The sequence below is a fragment of the Elgaria multicarinata genome, chromosome 1 (assembly GCF_023053635.1).
Source record: "Elgaria multicarinata webbii isolate HBS135686 ecotype San Diego chromosome 1, rElgMul1.1.pri, whole genome shotgun sequence".
Taxonomy (NCBI): Eukaryota; Metazoa; Chordata; class Lepidosauria; order Squamata; family Anguidae; genus Elgaria; species Elgaria multicarinata.
Window position 1 is genome coordinate 66,013,918 of NC_086171.1, and position 22,598 is coordinate 66,036,515.

General features: G+C 42.2%; 1 protein-coding gene across 2 annotated transcripts; it reads left to right on the top strand.

The window, feature by feature from the left end:
- Window positions 1-531: 531 nt before the first annotated feature.
- On the top strand, window positions 532-15,508 carry YAE1 (YAE1 maturation factor of ABCE1). 2 transcript variants are annotated; one of them, XM_063129521.1, is made up of 4 exons: window positions 532-661; window positions 11,327-11,531; window positions 12,334-12,455; window positions 13,870-15,508. In XM_063129521.1, exons 2-4 carry the CDS (start codon window positions 11,415-11,417, stop codon window positions 14,303-14,305), a joined length of 675 nt encoding a protein of 224 aa, XP_062985591.1. In that variant the 5' UTR covers window positions 532-661; window positions 11,327-11,414; the 3' UTR covers window positions 14,306-15,508. The 2 variants fall into 2 exon arrangements, with proteins under 2 accessions (XP_062985591.1, XP_062985598.1); XM_063129528.1 differs by lacking the exon at window positions 532-661 and adding an exon at window positions 10,960-11,031.
- The last annotated feature ends 7,090 nt before the right edge of the window (window positions 15,509-22,598 follow it).

Sequence of the window (22,598 nt, forward strand, 5' to 3'; positions counted from 1 at the left end):
CGGCTGCGGACGGGGCGGGGCCCAAAGCGCGCCTCCCGAGGGGAGGGGCCACGGCGGGAGCGGGAGGAGGGACCCAAAGGGGCAAAATGGGGAAGGGCGCGGCTCTTGGGCATTCGGCGCCCGGGGGTGGGCGAGTCGCTTTATTTCCATAGAGGAAGAAAGAGGCCGAGTGACGCGCAGGCTGGTTTTAAATGGAAAGGCGCCATTGGCTGTGGTTCGAAGTGGTGCCACTCTAGCCCTGCAAACTCTATGGTGAACGCCCCATGCTAAATATAGGGACATAAGACGACGAGTCCTTCCTTCTGGAGCGCAGCAAAGGCGTGTGTGGTCCGGCGTTCAGTTCACGCGGTGGCCGCCGGCCATGTAGCGCTGGGACGTCCGCGTGCTTTGCGTGGGGAACTGGCTTTAAAAAAGCATTTTTATATCGCTTCCTGGCCATAAGGACGCCTAAAGTCATCTATAAGATAAGTTAAAATGAAGCTTTTGAAATCGAAAGGTGCTGTTAATAGTAACCAATACTGTTTAATACCAATGAGGACGTCAATGAGACCTTAATTCCTTTTTCTCTCTTAGACGTCTCCTGTTCGAAAATAAAGGGATGAGTCCTGGCCAAAAAAAGGAGGGATGTTAAGTTTGCAATCTTGAGAGCGCTTGCTTCTAAGTAAGTTCCACTGACTTCTGAATAAATACATATGTCATTGAGGTGTTAGACTGCAATTATATATTTTTAAATTCTTTATTATTGTGTTGTATATTATTATATTGCATTCACATTTAATCTAGAAATAAGTTCATTGATTTAAATAAAACTTACATGGAAATAAGTGTAGTAAACCTGCCTACAACCAAGCTGTGTGGCTAATCACATGCATACATGTATGCTCCTAAATAGCCATACTTAAATGTATGTCCCACTGACCTTAATGGGATTTATTTCCTAGTACGTATGTTTAGCGTTGTATCCTATGATTCCCCTTTTTCTATTGGCCTGTTTTCTAGTTAGGCCTGGTGCCATGTCACTAGGTAAGCAGGGCTGGCATCAAAGATATGCATGGTTGGGACCTGCCCAGGGCCCAGCCAGGGCCCCAACAACAGCCATTTGGAGTTGCTCATCCTATTCACCATTGCAACCCTTGCCTCTTGCTCTGTTCACTTCGCTCTTGCTCTGGCCCAGACAACAGTGGTGGTGAGAAGGAGCAGCAGTTCCAAGTAAGTGGTAGCAATTATGTGAAAGAGGGTGGGAAACAATAGCAGCTGGTCACCATGGTAGTGAAAACCTGGAGCCAACACCCTGACCAAATGTCAATGGCTGAACGAGAAGCATGAAGGGAAAGTTTAGGATTGCAACCTCCTAACTTCACAGCACTTACTTCTGTGTAAGGATGGACAGAAGGAAGGATTAGGCAGCAAGAAGCGACCAGGAGTTGGAGAAATTTGTTGAATTTTAAGACTGACTTGGAATACCATCCTCCCGACCAGGTTAGAAGCCGCACCAAACCATCGATTTCTAGTCCACAAAGGCATGGATAGATGCAAGTCCAAAGAACTTAGCAGAGCTACAGACTGTGAACACTGCAGCGGCCTTAGTGAAAGGCATGGAAAAAGATGTTGGGAATGTATTCATTCCTTGTTTGTATATTTCATTTTCACCAAGAAAGTTAAAAGTGCAATGTCACCTTTATGATAGTATTGCAAGCCAGACTAAGAAAGAGTGACCTGCCTAAGGGATTCATAACTTATTGGAAACTGGGATCTGATTTTCCTACTCACAAACCCAACACTGGCCTAGTAGGCTTGGGTCCAGGTTATCTGAAAGACCGTATTCTCCCTTACGAGCCTGCCTGTCCTCTGAGATTTTCAGGTGAGGCCCTTCTCTCGGTCCCACCACCATCACAGGTGGGAACACGGGAGAGGGCCTTCTCAGTTTCTGCTCTGGAACTCCCTTCCCAGGAAAGCTAGACTGGTTCCCTCCCTGGTGCGTTTCCGGATCCAGGCTAAAACTTTTCTGTTCCAGCTGGCCTTTTGGGGGTAGTCTGGACCTCAGTTTATGAAATGTTTATATATAGGAATTATTTTTTAAAAAAATATCCATGTTTTAAATGTTCTAATACTTTAGCATGTTTAATTATTTTTATATCCTCTGTTTTTAACTACATGTTTTAATTTGTAAAGCTGCCTTGGGTCCCAGGATTGGGGAAAAGGCGGGATATAAATAAATATAATAATAACAACGCTTTTTGTGGCAAGTATGGTACAAATGAAATGCAAAGTATGAAATAGTATATTGCACTACATATGTAACTTTCCATAATTTGATGTGATTTTGCTTCTCCATGGGACAGGCAACAATGTGGCATTTGAGAGGCATGCAGGAGTATACTATAGCAAGGCCCACATTCAAAACTCCACTGCCAGTGCCATTTATGGCATCCCTGCCATAGCTAGCACTGTTCATTAAAAGTATCTTGCTCTAACTTGTCCACCATACTCATACAAGTTCACCTGTTTGCAGCTATGCCACAGTAACCGGACCTGAAATATCTGGGGTTTGATCCAGATATAGTAATAAACTAGGGTCACTGAAATCAATGGGGCAAGTAATCATGACTAACTTATGTCCCATTGATTTCAGTGGATCTACTCTAATTATGACTAAATCCTGACCACAGTTATTTAATCGCTTCTTCCAAAATCTTTTCTTTTGTATAGACAGTTCAATGTGTAGTAGTTTTTTTTAGAAGAACTATTCAGGAGAATGCAAGAGCCATTGTTAGAAAATGAAACATTGACTGTGCCCAGCCATCCAGAAAAAAGGAAATGGTAGGTTGGGAGTGACCTTGGGGACTAAATGGGGTGGAGACTGAGGAGAAGTCTTTTGCATGTACTATCTTGTGTGTAGGTTTTTTGGGTGTTTGTGTATGTTTTGGTGGGGTGGTGCAGTATGTCTGTATGTTTTGCCATGGTGGGGGTTGTTTGGGGGGGGTGTCTGTGTGTGTCTGATTATCTCCAATTTGTCTTCCCTGAAATGGCTATCTTGTGCTTTTTGAAGATGAATATACATTTTGGCGTTTTGCAATCAGACCCCACTTCTGTTTTGCACTCAGTTTCTTGGCCAAGTTACTTGTCTCTGTGCCTCATCAGTTTGCTTTCTGCATGTTTTAGCACAAAACTAGGTTTCCTAGTGTGGTCTTGTATTTTGGACCTCAGTCCCCTCAGGTCTGCTTGTTCTTAGGTAAGTAAGTTTTCTTTTAGTCTCACCCGTTTGCCTTCTGAAAAATAGGTGTTTTGTGACTGGCCATGGTAGCCATTTTGTGAATGCACCCACAACATTCCCTCATACTTCCAAACGTGCCCACCAGGCCGGGGACCCCTGCTGTAAGGTTTCTTGAGAACAGCTGTTAATTACCATGTTTTGATACATTAACGCTGCGAATCTTTGCATAACAAAGTCCTACAACTCCCAACATTCCCCAGCCAGCCCTAAACCTCTGAGAAGCTTTCATTGGGGACAACCACCTAGATTCCCCAATCCATTATTTCTATCTGTTTGCCATCCCTCTGATCGTATGTTCTCCTATGTACTATCACCAATTAAATCCATCATGTTTAAATAGAAACTATGTACTGGTTTGGGTGGATCTTTCTAGACTCAATTATCTCACAACAGTGTCTTTGTAATTTGGCTAAGCTACTAAAAAAACAATAAGCATAGCCTTGGGAGGTGTAGTGCAGAAGCAGATTGAAAAGCTGAGTAAATTGTAACCTAGTAATTAAGGCATAACTCTCTAATCCAGAGTTACTACAGGTGGCTGGAATTACTGAATAAAATGTTTTTGAGCACAGTGGTAAAGCTGAAGTAATTAAGTACTGGAACACAGGAAACTGTTTTACACTGAGTCAGACGCATCCTCCACCCAGCTCAGTACTGGCAGCAGCTTTCCAGGGTTTCAAGCAGGAGTTTTCCCCAGCCCAACTTGGAGAAGTGAGGAATTGAACCTGGGATGTTTTGATGCGAAGCTTGTGCTGTACCACTGAGGTCTTGTCCCTAATTTCAAATTACCAGTCATACTTGGGGTCACAAAGTAAAAAGAACAATAAATATCCCCCTGCCCCCCAAGTGATGACAAGAAAGGTGTTAGAAGCTGCCCTTTTTTCTTTCTTTTCTTTATTATTTATTTATTGCATTTTTATACCTCCCAATAGCCGAAGCTCTCTTTTTGGTGAGTCTATTGCCTTTGCTCGCATTTGTTGTTATATCACTGCTCCTCCTTTGTGATTGTTCACCTTTGTTTCCCATCATCAATTTCCCGTCCACCTTCAAGTGCTTTGTTTTCCCTGTTCCCCACTTTGATACTAGTGTTTCTCCTTTCATTTCCTCTAAATCAGGGGTGGGTCACTGTAGGACATCTGGGGGTGAATTCTGCCCTCACAAGCTGTACTCTATGGGGCACCACACAATTCATGGGGTACACCCCCAAAATGTTTAAAACGGGAGGGGTGTGTGCTCAGTTGCTGTACAGAGTGCTATAAGGTTTAAATTTAGCTTGTTTGCAAAACAAATTCCACCCTTTTAGCACTCCATAGCCACTATGGACACTTTTTTTTTCATTATAGTTATTACTACTGCAACTATTTTAGTTAGGGGCATGGTGGGCAGCAGAGGCTTCGCTGGAGGCATGTTCTGCACCCCTGCTCTATAACAATGGGAGCAAAGCACTGCAGTCTCATGCTGTACATCTTGTATCAGCTGTGTGCTGCATCTTAAACGATATACCAGTGAAGTCAGAGGGCCTATCTCCTGCACCGGTACACAAGAGTTAGGTGACCTGTCCACACTAGTGCAGTTTTGTACCATATATGACATTACATGGAGATTGGCAGGATAAAGGAGTGGCGGAGTTAGTCACAATCCTAATAACACTCACAGGTGTGATTCCATTTACTGCTCACCCCTCACTATTTACGGCCACACAATTCTTCATACATAGAAATGTAAGTCAAAACCATCATATTAGTCTGAGGTTCAGATGGACAGAGGTCAACAGTATCCTCTTCTTGGAGGTTACTGATTATCTAGACCTATTCCAGTCTGGGTTCCGATCTGGTTACGGGACTGAATCAGCCTTGGTCGCTCTGATGGATGACCTTTATCGAGAGAGAGACAAGGAGAATGCAACCCTGTTAATCCTGCTTGATCTCTCATCGGCTTTTGATACCATCGACCATGGTATCCTGGATTGACTCCGTGGGATGGGTATCGGAGGCACTGTGTTACAGTGGTTCTGGTCCTACCTACGGGGTGTTTTCAGAGAGTAGCATTGGGTGACAAGCCCTCGGCCCCTTGGCAATTGAGCTATGGAGTGCCGCAGGGCACCATCTTGTCCCCAATATTATTTAACATCTATATGAAGCCGTTGGGAGCGGTCATTAGAGGATTTGGAGCTAAATGCCATCAATATGCTGATGACATGCAGCTCTATCTCCCTGTGACAACTGAATCAGGTGAGGCTGTGCAGGTCCTGGACCAGTGCCTAGACTCAGTAATGGGATGGATGAGGGCCAATAAACTGAGACAGAATCCTGGTAAGATGGAAGCCCTGTGGGTGAGTGGTTCCCGAGTCCGGGAGACAGGCTCATTGCCTGTTTTGGATGGGGTTGCACTGCCTCTGAAAGAACAGGTTCGTCGTTTGGGGGTACTCTTAGACCCATTTCTGTTGTTGGAGGCTCAAGTAGCCACCACGGCTCAGAGTGCCTTTTACCATCTTCGGTTGGTTCGCCAACTACAACCTCTCCTGGACAGGGATAGTTTGGCCATGGTAGTACAAGCATTGGTAACCTCAAGATTGGATTACTGCAATGCTTGAGGCAGCTCCTGCACAAAGAAAACAAATTCATGAAAGATTTTTCCATTCATTTAAACCACTAATGTACCGTGAGGTGAAATTATGGCCTCAAACTGTGAACTCCTAGGATAGGTGTTGTGTTTATATGCGCAAGAGAAATTTCTATAGAAACAAGGCCTCTGGGGCTTTAGGTTTTAGGCGTTATGATTTGAAACTGAACAGACTTTTCCCCAAGCACTTTCACATCCTCTTCCGTTCAAGTAATATTGAAAATTTAGTGTGTGTATGTTCTTGCTGAGGAGTCATCACCTTCAATTGCTTCTTTTAGCAATGAACTGTTGAGATATGTACTTCTTAATTTTTGGCTAGCAAATCTCCCCTAAAATACTTTTGTTTGGACATTCCCACCCATTTTCATAACTTCTTGGCATTAAGATCTGGAAGATTCTGCAGTGTCCCTTGTTGAACGAAGAATGGTGTTGCTTAGGAGCATCCCATACTGACACATTAATTCCCCCAAGGCATTTGGCAAAAGTGAAAAGTGAACTTGTATTGTGCCACATAATGGTCTCAGCCAGCCTCCCACCCATGTTCCCCAGCAACTGGTGCACACAGGCTTACTGCCTCATATACTAGAGGTAGCACATATCCATTAGGGCTAGTAGCCATTGATAGCCTTCTCCACCAGGAATTTATCCAACCCCCTCTTAAAGCCATCCAAATTGATAGCCATCACCACATCTTGTGGTAGTGAATTCTGTCGCATAACTATGCACTGTGTGAAGAAGTACTTATTTTTATTTGTCCCGAATCTTCCACCAATCAGCTTCATGGGATGACCCCAGGTTCTAGTATTAAAGGAGGAGAAAAATGTCTCCCTATCCACATTCTCCACACCATGCATAATTTTGTACACCTTTATCATGTCTCCCCTTAGCCTCCTTTCCCCCCCAAGCTAAACAATCCCAGCTGTTGTAACCCTCCCTCATAGGGGAGATGCTCCAGCATCTGGGGTATGTCTGGGAACGTTCCTACCCTATCCAACTTCGACTGACACAGTAAGTAACCTCGAACCAGCCTGATCCTCTGGGGATAGGGCTACTATGCTTACTTGGACATTAAGTCCCATTGAATATAGCGGGCCTTCTGAGTAAACATGCGTAAGATTGGGCCAGACGAGTTCAAGGATGTGCAATGCTATAAAGCTATAGCCATTTTTCACCTTGATAATTATTGTCTTCTGCCCTTTAAATATCTCCAGACAGGATTTTGAGAAAAATTCATCAAAATGATGTAATTGTCACAAAAAATCAATACCAATACAGATGCTCCTAACTTGTTGCTAGGAAACACTAATCCGTTTGGCAGTCTCTTGCTAAGTTGCAAAGAAATTGCTCCTGAAATCCCTGCTGGTGATGGGGAAAAGTCTTAATAAACTGGAACAACTACAACATATTGAAGAAAGCATTATTTTTCCACTCTGCTGCACTTAGCTAAACAGGAGAGTGTTCCTTTCATCTGTAACAATAAATTGGACAATTGAGCCAAGAAGAAACCAGATTAAGGAATGGCCAAAAAACATACTATTAGGAATAAAAGTAAAATCATGCAGCCACTAATTAAAAATGGTACTGATTTTCTCCACAGCTGTTAAAAACTTTCATACTGACTTTGTTTATACCTGCAGGGTATTTTTTTAAAATATTTTTTATTGAATTTTGACATTTTTAACAACAGGCAACAATATAAACAAAGCCTAATAAATATATAACTGCACACGGATGTAGAAAAGCATAAGTAGGACGGAAGGTATAAGAAAAGATGTGGGACATAGTCCCCTCAAAAAATAAAGGATTCACAGTTCAAACAAAAGAATTATGAGCTAAACAAGAAGCGTAAAGAAATATAACGTCGTAGGGATTGCATCTATAGTGCAATCCCAGGCATGCCTACTACAAAATCAGACCAATTGACTTCAATGGGCCTTACTCCCAGGTAAGGCTGTTTAGGATGGCAATCTAAATATTACTCATTGATGCTGTTTACATTGCTCATTCCCATACAGCGTCTGACTGTATTTGTTTGGCCTTGTGTTTTACTGAGATGCTTCTTTTTACTTTCTGCAACCACAAACAATTGGAGATAGCAATGTGTAAGCTGTTTTTTAGTATACTGTTGCTATTTTACATATTTGCAATGTGCATAGTTGCCTCTAGTACATTCTAATTACACTGCAAATGGGGATTTTTAATGGCAGCCAAACAAAATAAAAGTGGACCCTTATGACTGGGAACCAATAAGACAATTAACGTCTCAAGATGCCAGGCTTAACAGTGTAATCCTATGTCTACTCAGAAGAAAGTCTCATTAAGTCCAATGGGACTTACTCCCAGGTGTATATAAATTTCACCCTAAATCACCTTTGAGCTCTACTATACTAATGACATGAATGCTTAGCACTCTCAAAAGATATCTGTAAGCCAAATAAGTATTTGCATTACAATGTGAAGGAAGCATTTGTATTACAATCTCAAGGAAGTCCTTCTTTAAGCATGATATGGGAAAACAAAATAAGACTCCTGTAGCGCCTTAAAGATTTTTACCACAGATATCTGCCCCTCTTCGCAGGGATATTGTTGCTTTCACATTTCGTATAGAGATGCTCTGATTGCTCTTTGGGTCCTACACTTACAGGACTGCTGACAGCTACACTGCTCTGCCTCAAAATCATCCCTTGCACAGTACAACCGAGCCACGTGGGAGCTCAGAGGGCATGCTCACTCAGCTCACACTTACTTCTTTAATAGTGCTGGGAGAATGAGGCAATTTAATTTCTTTTTGTGTTCCAAACACAAGATCATCACAGCAGGCTTGTAAATAGCTATTTGCCTGGTTGCCTACAGCAAGTAAAATTGCCTCCAGGCAGGTGATCAGCCACAGAAAGTTGATTCTCTTTCAAGAGATGAACAGCAAAATCCTATACATATATCCTACTCAGAAGTCCTATTGAGTTTAATGAGGTTTTCCTCCCAAGAGAAGGGTATGTCTAGGCCTAAAAAATTAACATTAAGCATGTATTGATAAAACTAAATAGTATATTGTGTAGCGCTTATGGACTTTGAAAGCTAGAATTGCAGACCTTAGGTGAAACACACAGGTTCCTAGTAGCTCTGTTTACCACCTTGCCGAAGAGTTGTGGAGAACTCAAAAGCTTGCACAATATCTTATTTTATATACCTCTGCTTAATAAAAGTATTGCTCCGATTTTTCTTATTGCCAAGACTGTTGCATCTTTTGTTCTGTTATTTCTTTATCAGATCTCATCTCATCCCACCCCACTTGTATAAGCATTTCCCTGGCATCTTGAGATGGACAAAATGTCTATCCTGACTTACGTTAAGAAGGGAACACATATTTTGTATTAAAACCTCAAAATGCACAGATGATTAATGCAACCATTACCGTAAGAGCATCTAACCATATATCCTCACTGCTCTAGGAGTGTGTCAAAAGTGAATCCCCACTGAACCTTTTTGGAGTATATGCCCAAACAGCAAGCCTTCACACACAAAAATCTGCTCATATTACCTGTCTACATGGAAGAGCAGAGTAACAGCCTAATTCATGGCTTTTTCATGAAAAGGAAAGTTACAAAGATGCAAATCACTGCAAACCATCCACAAGGCATACTATTAGAATGATATCTGAGCTCAAAGACATTTATTCCCAATTGTGTAGCCTCACTCTGAGATAATTGGTGAGACACTGCATATATGTATACTTGAGTATGTGTGTGGGAGGAACAAAGGTTTGCTACCTAAAATACCCAGTTTTGCTACCAGATGTACACTTGATAGTTTAACTACCAGATGTATGCTTGCCTGAATGGGTGCCTATAAACTGGGGTGGTGGATGGCAGGACAAGGCTCCAGCGCAGAAGGACAGACAAGCAACTTTAAAGAGGATACTGAAGTAACTCACCTGAACTGACTACCAGGCCTCTGCATTTTATCTTTTTCTTCAAAACTCTCCTGAAGGTATAAGGGACCTTTTCATCTAAGTCCCGTTATCTTCATTTTCTTTACTTCTGAGCTCAGCAACATTTTTTGCAATTAAATAGCGGGTGAAAAGCTTCCTCTGGAAAGTTCTAGACATTGGGTTGGTGGGGAGGAGGAGGTAGAGGTAGTGTACAACAGCAGCTTTGTGGGTGAAGCTGAGTAAGAATTGCTCAAGCTATTGCTTTCATGGGATGAAAGTATTTATTGACCTGTCCAACTGATATCTACTTGGAGTTGAGATAAGATTTTAAATGAGCTTGATAACAAAACATAATGCTTTGTAAATGGAGAGTAGTCTTCACTAGAATACATTTTGGAACCATGATGCACTTATTCCAGTGTGGCAAATGCACGTGCACACACACGGAGTCTTTGGCACCTTAAAAGAAAGATTTATTGTGGTATAGTTTTCCAGGATTGAAGACCACTGCATTAGCTTCATGAAGCTGGCAGGCACACACACACAGATATAGATGGGGGACAGTGGGGCCAAAGGCTCATCAAATCCAAGAACGTTTAGCCCTATTCTTCATTTCTCCCCCATTCTGAAACCACACGCCAACTGCAGATCAGAATTTATGCATCAGAAGAAGAGAAGTTTAAGGCCTGAATCCATAGTTAAACCTCTTTAGAATAGACCCACTGAAACCAATGGCGCTTATATTAGTCGTGACTCACTTGTCCCATGCATTTCAATGGGTCTACTCTAAGCAGAACATTGGATTCAACTCTTAATTCACATAAGCGTTTGCTGCGATAAGCGCTGCAAAACGCTTATCTTTGGGTATGCAGATTCAACATTGGACGACTCTGCTCTCTCGTCACTGACAGAACCGGGCAGCTACCCCTGAGAAAAGGCCTCCTTCCCACACCCTCTTAACAAAAACCCGGCAGAATCCGCAAATACGCGATCGCCATCTTCTGTCCCTCCTGAACAGAAGAAAAGAGGATCTAGCTAGTGCGCAGGCGCAACTCGCTGCCTCGCATTCAACCCGGAAGCTACGTTGTCGAGCCTCGCTTTGCGAAGCCGGAAGGAACGTTTTAGTTTCCGACTCCGCCCCTTCCCCTCCTGCTGGAGGCGAGCGTGTTTACGAGGTGACACCTTCGTCCGGTCAGCCGTCGAGCTGAAGGTATTAATGGTGCAGCGGGGATCCTGACTTGAGTTTTCTCTCTCCGGGGCTAAACGGCGACACGTCCCCCTTTCCTCTGGAATGAACACGGCCCTTATGACCTTGCCTTTACTTGCTAGCAGCTGTTGGGGTGGGTGAGCGGATTGGGACCCTACTCCCTTCAGGCGCGTTGTTACCTATTGCCAGGGCTGAGTTTCTTAACGGAGGCAGGCTTCTGGGAAGGTCGCTTCACGCATGATGCGTTGCGCATTCTTACGTGTCGATGGTTCCTACAATCGGTGTTACTTCCCTGCAGGTTTTAGCCCGACTGCTCAGGCCTCCCATCATGCTGGAATTCAACTGCTGTTGAACATCGCCCTCCCTCCGTTTTAAGCCTACACAAAATGTCCTGGGTGCGAGCTGCAGTTAACCAACATGGTGAAGATGTGTTTGATGAAGAAGGGGATGAGATGGACGTTGCCCAGAAAGAATGGAAGAGCACCATGGAGAAACGAGTCAACGTAATTATGGACGTTTCAATTCCTTTACAGTTTGCTAATGGTTTGCATGAGGGTTGTATGTTTAGTGCATCACAGTTTTGACATCAGAATTGGCTACCGGAGGCTCCAGGCCAAACCTAGAGGAGTTTCAGCTGGTTCCCTCCCTCACCCCATTACCAACCCAGAAGCAAGTAAGATACATGGATAGAGTACTGGCCATAAGAATGGGATGTTCCATAGTGGGGAGTGCCTTGGCCCACTAGGCTATCCTCTTTGCAGAGTTGCCATTTTATAAAAATTAGTTGCTGACCAAAGGATTTAATTACTTCAGTTTTGAGATTAAGCTGCAAATGCCTTTGTAGGGTAAAACTAGCCTAGTAACCAAAAATAATAGTTTAACGGTTGGCTAACACCACGTGGATGAAGACACTGTCATTGCTTTTGCATTATTACCTTACCACTGTAAGGTAATACTGTATTGAGCCATGCCATGTAATCTAATATTTCACTTACCTTTTTGTTAATCATTTGGAATGGAAAACTTCTTTACTTGTTCAGGACATCCTAGTGGAAGGGTTGGCATAGTAGATATTTGTTTTATTGTTGAATATCATCTAATCTGATAGGAAGGCACTTTTTCGTGAGGGTGTTTCTTTAGAACTGCATAATTGGCATCCCCATATCTGTAAAACATCTCTATACAAGCATTTTAACACTATAGTTTATGGGGTATTTGAATAACCTAGGCAGATCATGATGAATACTATATTGTATCTTCTTGCACTCTAGTTCTAAAGTTGTCTCTTTGTCACTTTGCTTAAAGGAAGGCTATAGAGAAGGAGTTGAAGCTGGGAAACAGCTGACACTTCAACAGGGTTTTAATCAGGGGTATAAAGAAGCAGTAAGGACAGTGTTCTTCTGTGGCCAACTCAAAGGAACCATAAGGTATGTTATGAATGTGTACGATTAGATTTCCATAGGTTCTTACGTTCTTTTGTTTACTGTATAATGTGGAAGCACCTTCTCCTGGGAAGTCTATGCTTGGAGATCCCTCTATAGGAAGGATGGAGAACCTCTGGCCTGCAAAAAGTCCCCATCCATGCTGTGGAGCCTCCTTAGATTCTTCCCTTGTGCTGCCCCCTGGAGGAATACCTTGCTGTTAATCTGTTTAGAAATAACAGGAGGATTCCCCTGTGCACTGCTGCTCCTAGGGGAATCTCCCTGATCTTTGAGGCATACCGGAGATAACAGCAGGGGCGTACAAAGCAGGAAACTCTGCTGGTGCTAGGAAGAGCTGCTCCTCCCACTGTCAGCTAGTTCTTCTAATGGGGACTGCGGGAAACGTGCAGAGGAGGCAGTGGCAGAATCCATTTGTGTGCTGCATGCTATCTCTGTTGGGATGTCAAGTGGTGCATAGCACTGAGCTCTGTGCCTCTCTCAGCACCCAGGAAGGCAAAATGGTGGTGTGTGTGGTGAAATCAGTGGCTGTTGCTACACCCACTAATGCATCTAGCCCATGAGGGGCATTTGGGCTCCCTTTCTTCAAATAGTTTCCTGACTCTGCTGTATAGTTTGTAGAGTTGGAGGAGAGAAAAAATCATTTCATTACAAGCTCTCTAAAATTCTGAGCTGTCATTGCTTTTGCATTATTCCCTACCACCATGGGCATTAAGAACCTTATCTTTCCATGAAAATATAACCTGAGTTTGTCAGGCATTTGCAATTCCAGTCCCCCATAGGTTATGCCCATGTGATTCAGGTGAGATAGAGACATCCTCTCATGTGCTTGTACACTGCTCATTCTACTCAGAGGCCCGGTCAGGCTTATTCCATCCTCTACTACAGGACTTTCCAGGTAACACTGAACAATTTTATACCAAGTCCCTCCTTCCCGATAGAAACCCCTCAGTTACTTATAAGGTTGCTAAATTCTGCCACTTGGCTATGAGGACACGTCATAACCTATTAACCTCGGAGGCCTGTAAAATCTCTGGGAGATGGGAACTAAGGATCTGTACTATTTTGTATGGTTGCTGTTGTTGGATTAATGTTGTGCTGGTCTCAGACCGTAATAAAGTGATTTGTTGATTTGATTTGTTGTCAGGCATTTGCTAGAAAAGATTAGATTCTGCTCTAAAAGATGTGTGACTGGGGCCATGGTAATTTCTAGGCTTTTTGTATAGAGCTTCAAGCTGGAATACAAAGCTGTTCTGGGTTAATGTTCTACTCTAGCATGCTAAATATGAATGAAGATAAATATGAGATGAGGGTGGGGGTATCTTGTTTACAGCACTGTCTTATTTTTTTTTTACACAGTCTCAAATGTCTATATTATTAACACTCTTTTTTTAATATATAGTGCTCTATCTTCTTGGTGTCACCACAATGGATGCAAATCCACAGTGCTCTGTGAGATGACTGAGCTGCTGAATGAATTAGAAAAATATGAAGAGTATATGCTCAAGAATCTAAACTATACCCAACCACAGGCCTCTGTTGGAGATTTGCTGGAAACTGTTGAGGACTTGGGCCTTGGTAATGTGCTCTTAACTGAGGAACAATGCAATGGAACTACCAGTGGAAGAACCTGTGAAAATGGCTTTGAGTTTAGTGGACAATGTAGAAATGACAGCAGGACTGATTCCTTCCAAGGTGAATGTTGTCGAAGGACAAAAGAAGGCACAGATTCCAAAAGGCCTACCTTTGCTTGGCTGAAAGAAAGAACTGTCAGTATAGTAGAGCAATTAGGTTTGTCGCCAGACATAGTTGAACATATCCAGCGGTTGCAAACTTAATTCATTGTGTGAAATGGGATTTATTTGTGGAGAGTATCTCAGAAACCTGTTGCTGAAATGCAGGCGTCTTGCATTCAAATATTCCTTAATAAATTGCATGTTATGTATGTAGTAGGAAGAATTCTGTGGTAGTACATGGACACAAATCAACTAAAATGATTAGGGGGTTGAAGCAACTCCCTTATAAGGAATGTTTACAATATTTGGGCTTCTTTAGCTTTTAAAAGGTGTAAGGGGAGACGTGGAAATGTATAAAAGTATGCATGGTGTGCAGTAGGAGGGTTGTTTTCCTCTTATACCAGAAGCTGTGGTCATCCAATAAACCTTGATGATCGGAGATTCAGGACAGATAAAAAGAAAAAAAATCTTCACACAGTTCATAGCTAAACTATGGAATTTGCTATCACAAGACTTAAATTGTGTTCTGTTTTGGAATTGGTATTTCCTGAATAAGCATGCACCCTGCTTGTTCTTGTCAGAATTAACATGCAGGTTTGCCAATAAATTGAGGTTATAGGAGATTAGCCCAAAAATGTTGCTTATACAGGCCACATGATGCTTGCATAGCAGAATTTTGTCACGACACAGATTTCTGCTTGGTTGCTTCTGCTAATGGGTAAGCAATGGATATTAAGCAAGACCCTTAGGCTGAGGCTGCATTTCCCATTTATTTGGAACTAAGTCTCACTGAACATAGTGAGATTTGTTTCTAAGTCAGCATGCACAGTATCAAGCTGGAATAGGGTGGCCAGATGCAAAGGAAGTCAAGGCTGTATAAAGTATTTATGTAGTGGAAAACCTGTGTGTTAATTCCTACATAAACAAGTAGTAAATGCCTCTTCCAGCTGAGAGCCCCCTCCCTCCTGCTACCAACTGTCTCTGCAGAGGCCACCAGTGAGGGAGGAAGCAGCAGCCAGGCACCTCTCCACCGTGCCTGGGTCCAGCTCCAGCTGAGAGCCCCCTCCCTCCTGCTACCAACTGTAACTGCTGAACTTTCCAACTAAGATTGTAGTGCCTGAGTTTGCTTTCCTTTTCCCCCTCCTCCTCCCTCCCAATCCCCTTTCCTTTTGTGTCATGTCTTTTAGATTGTAAGCCTGTGGGCAGGGACTGTCAAGAAATACTTTTGTAAGCCGCCATAAGAGCCTTTTTTGGCTGAATGGCGGCATAAAAATCCTTAAATAAATAAATAATAATAATAAAAAATTTACACTCTTTGCTAATAATTTAATAAAAAGGACTTAAACAAAAAAACAAAGTCAATTGCCTGATAAATCAGGGATACTTTTTAATCAATTAAACACTGCAGCATATAAGTTTCTTTTGAGATTAAAGCACTATGCATTGTATTGTTTTATGTTTATAGAGCCAAGAACTTGTGTATCTCACCAAAATCGTCCATAGTCTATTTGAACAATCTAGTAGCTTTGCTATGTATTCAGTTTTAAATTATGAACTTAGTCAACAGCACAGACAATTTCCAACTCATAGAAAAACTGCACCTTGCCCAGTAACTATCCACCCTTGCTTCTGGAAATTTCTGGATGCTTCTACCCTACTGTGGCTAAATGAAATAGAAAACAGAGCTCCTGTCACTATAAAAAAGAGCTTATAAATTTTGAGATCTTACGAAACGCACAGTTTAATGGTAAGGTAATCTATGGCAGCATGTTTAGTGCTTGCAGTGAGACTTGTCAAATCTCCACATTCAAATTACTTTTCATGTAACTTTCTAATCATTTTTGTTAACCTGAATACTTGATTTTGCTTAGTTGTTCCAACTTATTTTGAGAAATCAACTAACTATTACTCAGGAAATATCCAATTGAAAGCTACATCTCGTTATACTGAAGACATTCATCCCCTTCCATGTCTTTATTAATTGAAGTCTTAGGATTAGCTATGGAATATTCCATGTTTTCCCTGAAATGTGTTTCCAAATCAACTGAATTTTTTCTTCTGTATTGCTCAAAGTTTCACAACTCCAGAACTTTGCAAGCTAACCGTACTATTCCTGGTTGGTTTCAGCTTGTACATCTCTGGAGCTTTCTTCAACAGTTCCATCAATGGTTTGCAAGACTTCTTCAGCTTTTTGTTTGGTAGCTTTCTTGAAAATTGCTCTCATGAGAACTGGGACAGACATGCATCTAAAGGGGAGGAGACTAGGAGTCATAAATATTGAAATAATTTGTAATTCACTAATATAGTCTGACTGTCCCACACAGAGGACCGACTTGCACATAGAGTAATTTGCATTTATCGCCATCTCCAAGCAAAGCAAATGCTTGAGATTGCACTAGAAAAACCCCTAAGATCCTTTGCCAGCTAAAACCAAAACCTTACCATTTGTATTGTGTAAGTTAACATATTTGCTTATTTTGCAGTTCCCAGTCAAGAAGAGGAGCAATGAGCAAATAGGGGCATTAAAGTTCTGCACCAGCCACTATAACTTCTGGAAATTTAACCCATTCTCTCATCTCTAGCTTGATGGTGAGGGGGAGCATTTCCTTTACACTTTTGTGGAAGTGCAAAGGAGAGAGAGGGGAAATAAGAGCATGCTCATCCCAGAGTGAATAATTGTTCTAGAAGAGGGATCCTCCACTTTTGGTTCCTCTAGGCACATATTGAAATTTGACATGTACCTACAGTTGTGGGCACCACCGTAAAGTGGTTGCCACCGGGACCTAGGTAGTCACAGAAGACCAGCAACGTGCTCAAGAAAATGAGAATAAGGTTGAGGTTGAGTCTTCACAAAGCACAAAAACTACTTATTTCACTGAATGAAAACTGGTAGTGATCAGAAAATTCCCAAAACAGACAAACCCACCACCCCAACTGCAGGGCCAGTGCTACCATTAGGCCAACTAGGCAGCCGCCTAGGGCGCAGACCTCAGAGAGGCGCACTATTGCCCTTTAAGGGTCATAGTTTTATACAAATTAGCTGTTTTAAGAAAAAACATAATAAAAGGAAAATATAATAGTTCAGAAACTCTTCTTGAACAGCTGAATTGAAGTTGGGGTTTTTTTGGGGGGGGGCAGGTGGTGCAAGTAGTTCACCTTGCCTAGGGCACAAAATAGTCTGGCACTGGCCCTGCCCAACTGCACACCCAAAAAAATCCCATGTGATTTTTTTGAAACAACTCATGAAAATCGCATAGATTATACAGGCACTTATAGGTAAATTACTTGCACATTTTCAGAAGGATAGGTGCAGGCATGGGGAGTTATGAATGAATGCTTCCCCCCCCCAACCCCCGGCCCCAGCTCAATTGATATGTTTCTTCTAGATTCCCACCCTGCAAAAAGCACTGTGATTGGAAATAAAAAGGAGAGTTCTGGTAAAGTTATTCCTTAGTTGGGAAACTAAAGGTGTCAGTAAGAAGAATTCACCCTCCCCACTGTTTTTACAGGGTGTTTGGAGGAGAAATGTAACGATTTTTAACAGATAGTTTGAGACTATTCACTTCCTCTGAATCTCCCAAAGCTTCAGGAGTAGTCCAATTCATTTTGAGTCACCTCAGGGAAACTACTTCACCTTAGACAGTTTGCTCCAAAGCAGCCCACTTTAGTTCTGGAGTCTGGCTTTGTCCAAAGTGGTTGCACACCCTTTGCGTAGCTATGACCCTTAGTTATTCGAATAAGATGATAAATGCAGCAGGCCTCTTCTATCCGCATCTTCCATGTGAAAGTGAGTCAGGGCAGTCAGGACTTTTGGGGCCTTAAGTATTGCCATAGTAACAAAACCAGCACTGCTACAGCTTTCTTGACTTTTCGATGAAGCAATTGTATAATTTCAATTTCCATCATAGTTTTATTCAATATTACTAAAAAAAATAATGAATATATTAGACTGGCTAGATGCACTTGTGAGAAGTACAATGGCCCTGTTTTAAAAGTAACTGAGGTGTCCTTTGAAGTAATGCATTGCCATATTTAAGACAATACTGAGTTTTCCCCCATTATTTGTTTCCAGTCAAAACTGAAGAAAAAGTTCTTATTAAAAAAGGAAACCTATGTTTTATCCTGGCTCTGGGAACTGTGGAAAGTTTTTTAAAACACAAGTCAGTCCCTACTCACAGGTTTACCATCTAATATACACAATGCAAAAAGAGAAAAGGGATGGGACAGGAAGTGGAAAATGTCTAGCATTAAGAAGTGTCACCTACCGCTTCATAACCCTTGTGAGATAATCATTGCTGCAGTTTAAGGGCCCCTCTTCAGAAACCGGAAACAGAGTGCACAGAATTTCCATTGAGCTCAAAACATTGATCATCACTGAACAGAAGAAAAAAAATTGCTGTTGGCCTATCAGTAACAACAGTTTAAGTGTAATTAAAAATGACGGTGCAATAGTAGGACAAGAGAATGGGTGAATACAGATAACCAAGTGCAAAAGTGGGAATGTTTAAAAGTTTCTTATTGTGTCAAAGTGGAACAGCCCTGTATTCACCAAGGGCTGCCTAAGTAATTGCAAACCCTAAAGCTTTTCAGAGCTCATTTATAAATGTGTAGCGGTAGCACATCGACCTGATCCAACTCTCTCTATGCCCCATGAAACTGGGTGGAGGAGGAAACAGATGAAGGCAGAAATCGGTGCAATAAGATTTAAGGTGTTGGCCCTAGTGGAGATGGGGGTAGAATATGCTATATGCCCTTCACTTTAGGCACTGAAATGTCTTGAGTAAGAAGCATTCATCTAACATCTGAAAGGGACTACAAGAGCCAGTTACCTAGGGCTGTGCACAAAAGCTTTATTGACCCTTGTTTCAATGGGCCTGTTCAGACAACATGCTCAGTCAGTGTTAGTTTGCTAGCCCTTTTGCAGCAAATGGTTAATGAGCATGTTTAAACCTTGGTTATGCATCTACCATGCTTAGGAATGGCTCACATGACACACTAAGCCATAATGTTGAGCTCAAAATACTTAACTACCGTGGCTTAGCAGAGCCAATGCATGCTGTGAAAATTCAGCCTGTCCTTAAGACACGAGTTCTCTCCGAACCCAATCCAGATGAGAAAGGTTGCACATGCAATGCAAAAACTAATGACTTCATCACCACAGCATATCCATTGCTGAAATTTCATTTGTCTGCATGCACCCATGGTCTTAACTATTCTGCCAACACAACCTTTTGTATCTGAGACATACCACAGATGAGGCCTTCTTTGAAAGGATGCTGGAATGTTACTGAAAAGCAAGTAGCTTGTTGCTGTGAGACTTCAAAGTAAAGCAGGTCTGATGGATCTGGAAGAAAGTAGCCATTTAGTTATTAAAATTAGCTTTACAGGTAAAAAGCTACTCTAAAACATTGATTAACTGAGCTGTAGGTAAATGGATACTGCCCGGCAGCATTTTTAAAATTGATTTTCCAAGTATTTTGTATTCCTAACACTTTAAAATTATTAAAGTAACTTTAAAGTAGCAGCTTCTTGTAATGCATAATAAACAGTTTAATTGTTCAAGCCACAGGTGAAATATTTCCTGAAATGTTCTGAGAGTGTTCCTCCCCTCACCCCAAAGAAGGACGTTCAAGGCACCATTTGGGACACAACTGGTTCCATGTGCATGCCTGACGAGATTCTATGGATATATGGGATTATACCCAGTTTCTCCCTGCAGCCCCCTTTAGTATGTTGGATGGTCCACCAGAAGGTGCCATAAGTGACTTTTTGGGGTTGTGAGGAATGATGTGGATACGGAAGCTTGAAGAATCCCTCCCCAGTCATGGAAGTAGCCTCACAGTTCTTTGTATCCAAGCCATCTTATGTGTTTCAGATGGGAAAGGGCTGCAAGCTGACTGGTTTCAAGATATTAAGCCTATAATGCAAACTTAAAAGGTACATTGGCTGCAATGTATGTTTTTCCCCCTCTCTTGCTGTTTTGTATAGCACTATTCATACATGAACACAAGCAGCAGGAAAGAAGCTCAAAAAGCAGTGTTTTGAGAAGCTCAGCCATGGTGGCTTTTGTACACATGTAGATTGTGTTTGTCTTGGCATCACCATAGCACCTTATCTAATATATATTTTGTTCTGGGCTCACATCAGCAAGAAGTTCAAGCTGGGCTACCCACCTTTGTTGTCATTCAAGTTCATTGGCCTTCATGTCCTTGACTGTAACTTAATCAAAGGAGTTGCCCTTCTATAGTATGCAAACCTCAGGAATGCCTAGATGTATGGAAATGCCTTCCTGACTGCTAAGCTGCTACCCTACTTAGGCAACCCAGAACTGTACCTTCAAATTGACCACTCCAAAACTTTGGTGGGAAACATGGTCCAACCCTGAAGTGTCCCTCAAGATAGATCAGCAGGCCAAAGTACCACCTGGGCACCCCGTTTATTCAGAGCACCTCTATTTGTCCCTGAGAGACAGGCTTCTGCAATGGTCAGTTAGCAGGCCAGCCCTGTCATTAGGCAGAGTGTGGTGGCTGCCTCAGACAGTAGATTCTAGGGATCATGAAAGAGTGGGAAATTGTTAGTTATTTCCATTTATTGTTACTATATTTTTGCTTCCAGGGATGGGGAGAGATGCTTGTGGGATTCTTTTGCCTCATCTGCTAAAATAATTGGGTTGGCTTTGGACACCTTAATTGGATAGATGTGGGGATGCTGTTTGCTGCTCCACCTCAGATAGTAAAATGTCTTGGACCAGCACAGGCAGTTAGCTTTATCTCAATCATGCACCAAAGGAAGGTTTCATTTCATTTCCCCAAGTCAAGCTATTGATCCCTTTGTTCTACCCCATCCCGAATCTGGCCACAGTTGTTGCCTCTTTTAGTTCCTAATCAGAAGTCTATAACTGCCTGCAAGTATCCAGGAACACAGCATGGGTTTTGGCTGAAGACAATCCCATTTAAAAGGAGGAAAGTGAAAGATGTGCCAACACGTTACCGTCACATTTAGTCTTCTCCGACACACAACTGGCAATGAGGGTGTTATATGCTGCTTGATGCCGGAGCACTTCAATCATGTGAGACACACATTTGGGATGTGCGAATGGGATTTCCGTGACCATTGCTCCAGCCAAACCCGATTTTTCTGTACCTTTCCCTAAGAAATAACTGTGCTTTGGGCAATCTGGAAGACACTGAGTAGACAGTACATGTTTTTTATCATGGGCCATAAAGTAACAATTGCTTCCTCCATTTAAATTGGACCCACCCACCCACACACAAAAAGGAGGGAGAATTCCTTTAAAAGGGGGGGGGGGAGAAATGGTACAAGTAGCACATAAAAAGCATTCATAAATAAGAGAAGCTTCCCTTCAGGAATAAAACACACGGGTAGTATCCAATGTCAGTTCTGCTTAGAGTAGACCCATTGAAATGAATGGGACAAGTTAGCCATGACTAATGTTAAGTCCCATTGATTTCAGTGAGTAATCAAAGAATCTGAATCCAACCCTGGGTGTGTAAATGAGGCATTATTCAGGAATTAAAAAATGATCACATTTAACTTATTATTTAACGAAGTCAAATGTACACTGCAGAGGCTGTTTTGCACATTCAAGTCCCACTGAACTCAGTGGAGTTTAGGTGGGCGTGGGTTGCAAAACCACATCTGTGCACTCAATTGCAACTGTGGCTAGGTCATGGAAATTCAGATAGGTTAGATCATCTATTTCAGAAAATTTGTGTGTAGCTTTTCCAGAATTCACATAGCTTACGTGTACTGGAAAAAAAATATGACTCATTTTCCAGCTGAGTTCCTGATCTCATAACACTTAGGAGTATAATTACCACAATGAAAGAAGAGCTGCTTGCCATGAGATCATCCCTGTGCATTTCTGTCAAGGCAAATTGAACTATCAACTCATGTAGAGGAGCTGGCTTCAATCCATCAATGGGAATTCCTGTAAAAAGGTTATTTTTCTATGAGTACAAGATTTCTAAAATTGAAATACACGAAAAGAGAGCCATAATCAGAGAGGCCAAGGGAGATAGGGTCACATTGTTACCAAGAATGTTCTGATGTTCTAAGATGTTTCACACGATGACTGCTGCCCACCATGGCTTATCAGCCATAGTGAGTTGTGGTGTCCACAGGTGCCAGGTTGGTGATCCAAGTGCCCACTACCACAACTTTTCATCATGTGTAAACCCAGAGAGGGTGGGATGTTGGAGTGGTTGACAAGCTGCCCAGAACTCATGGGCTGTTTTAGGATTGCGTCTGGCACCCACTCTCTTTCGGTTTGCACATAACAAGAACCTACAGCGCACTGCTGAGTATTCAAAATGGCTACCACAACAAGAAGCCCCACAGAAAAATTCAGCCATGGTGGCATCTCATTATGTGC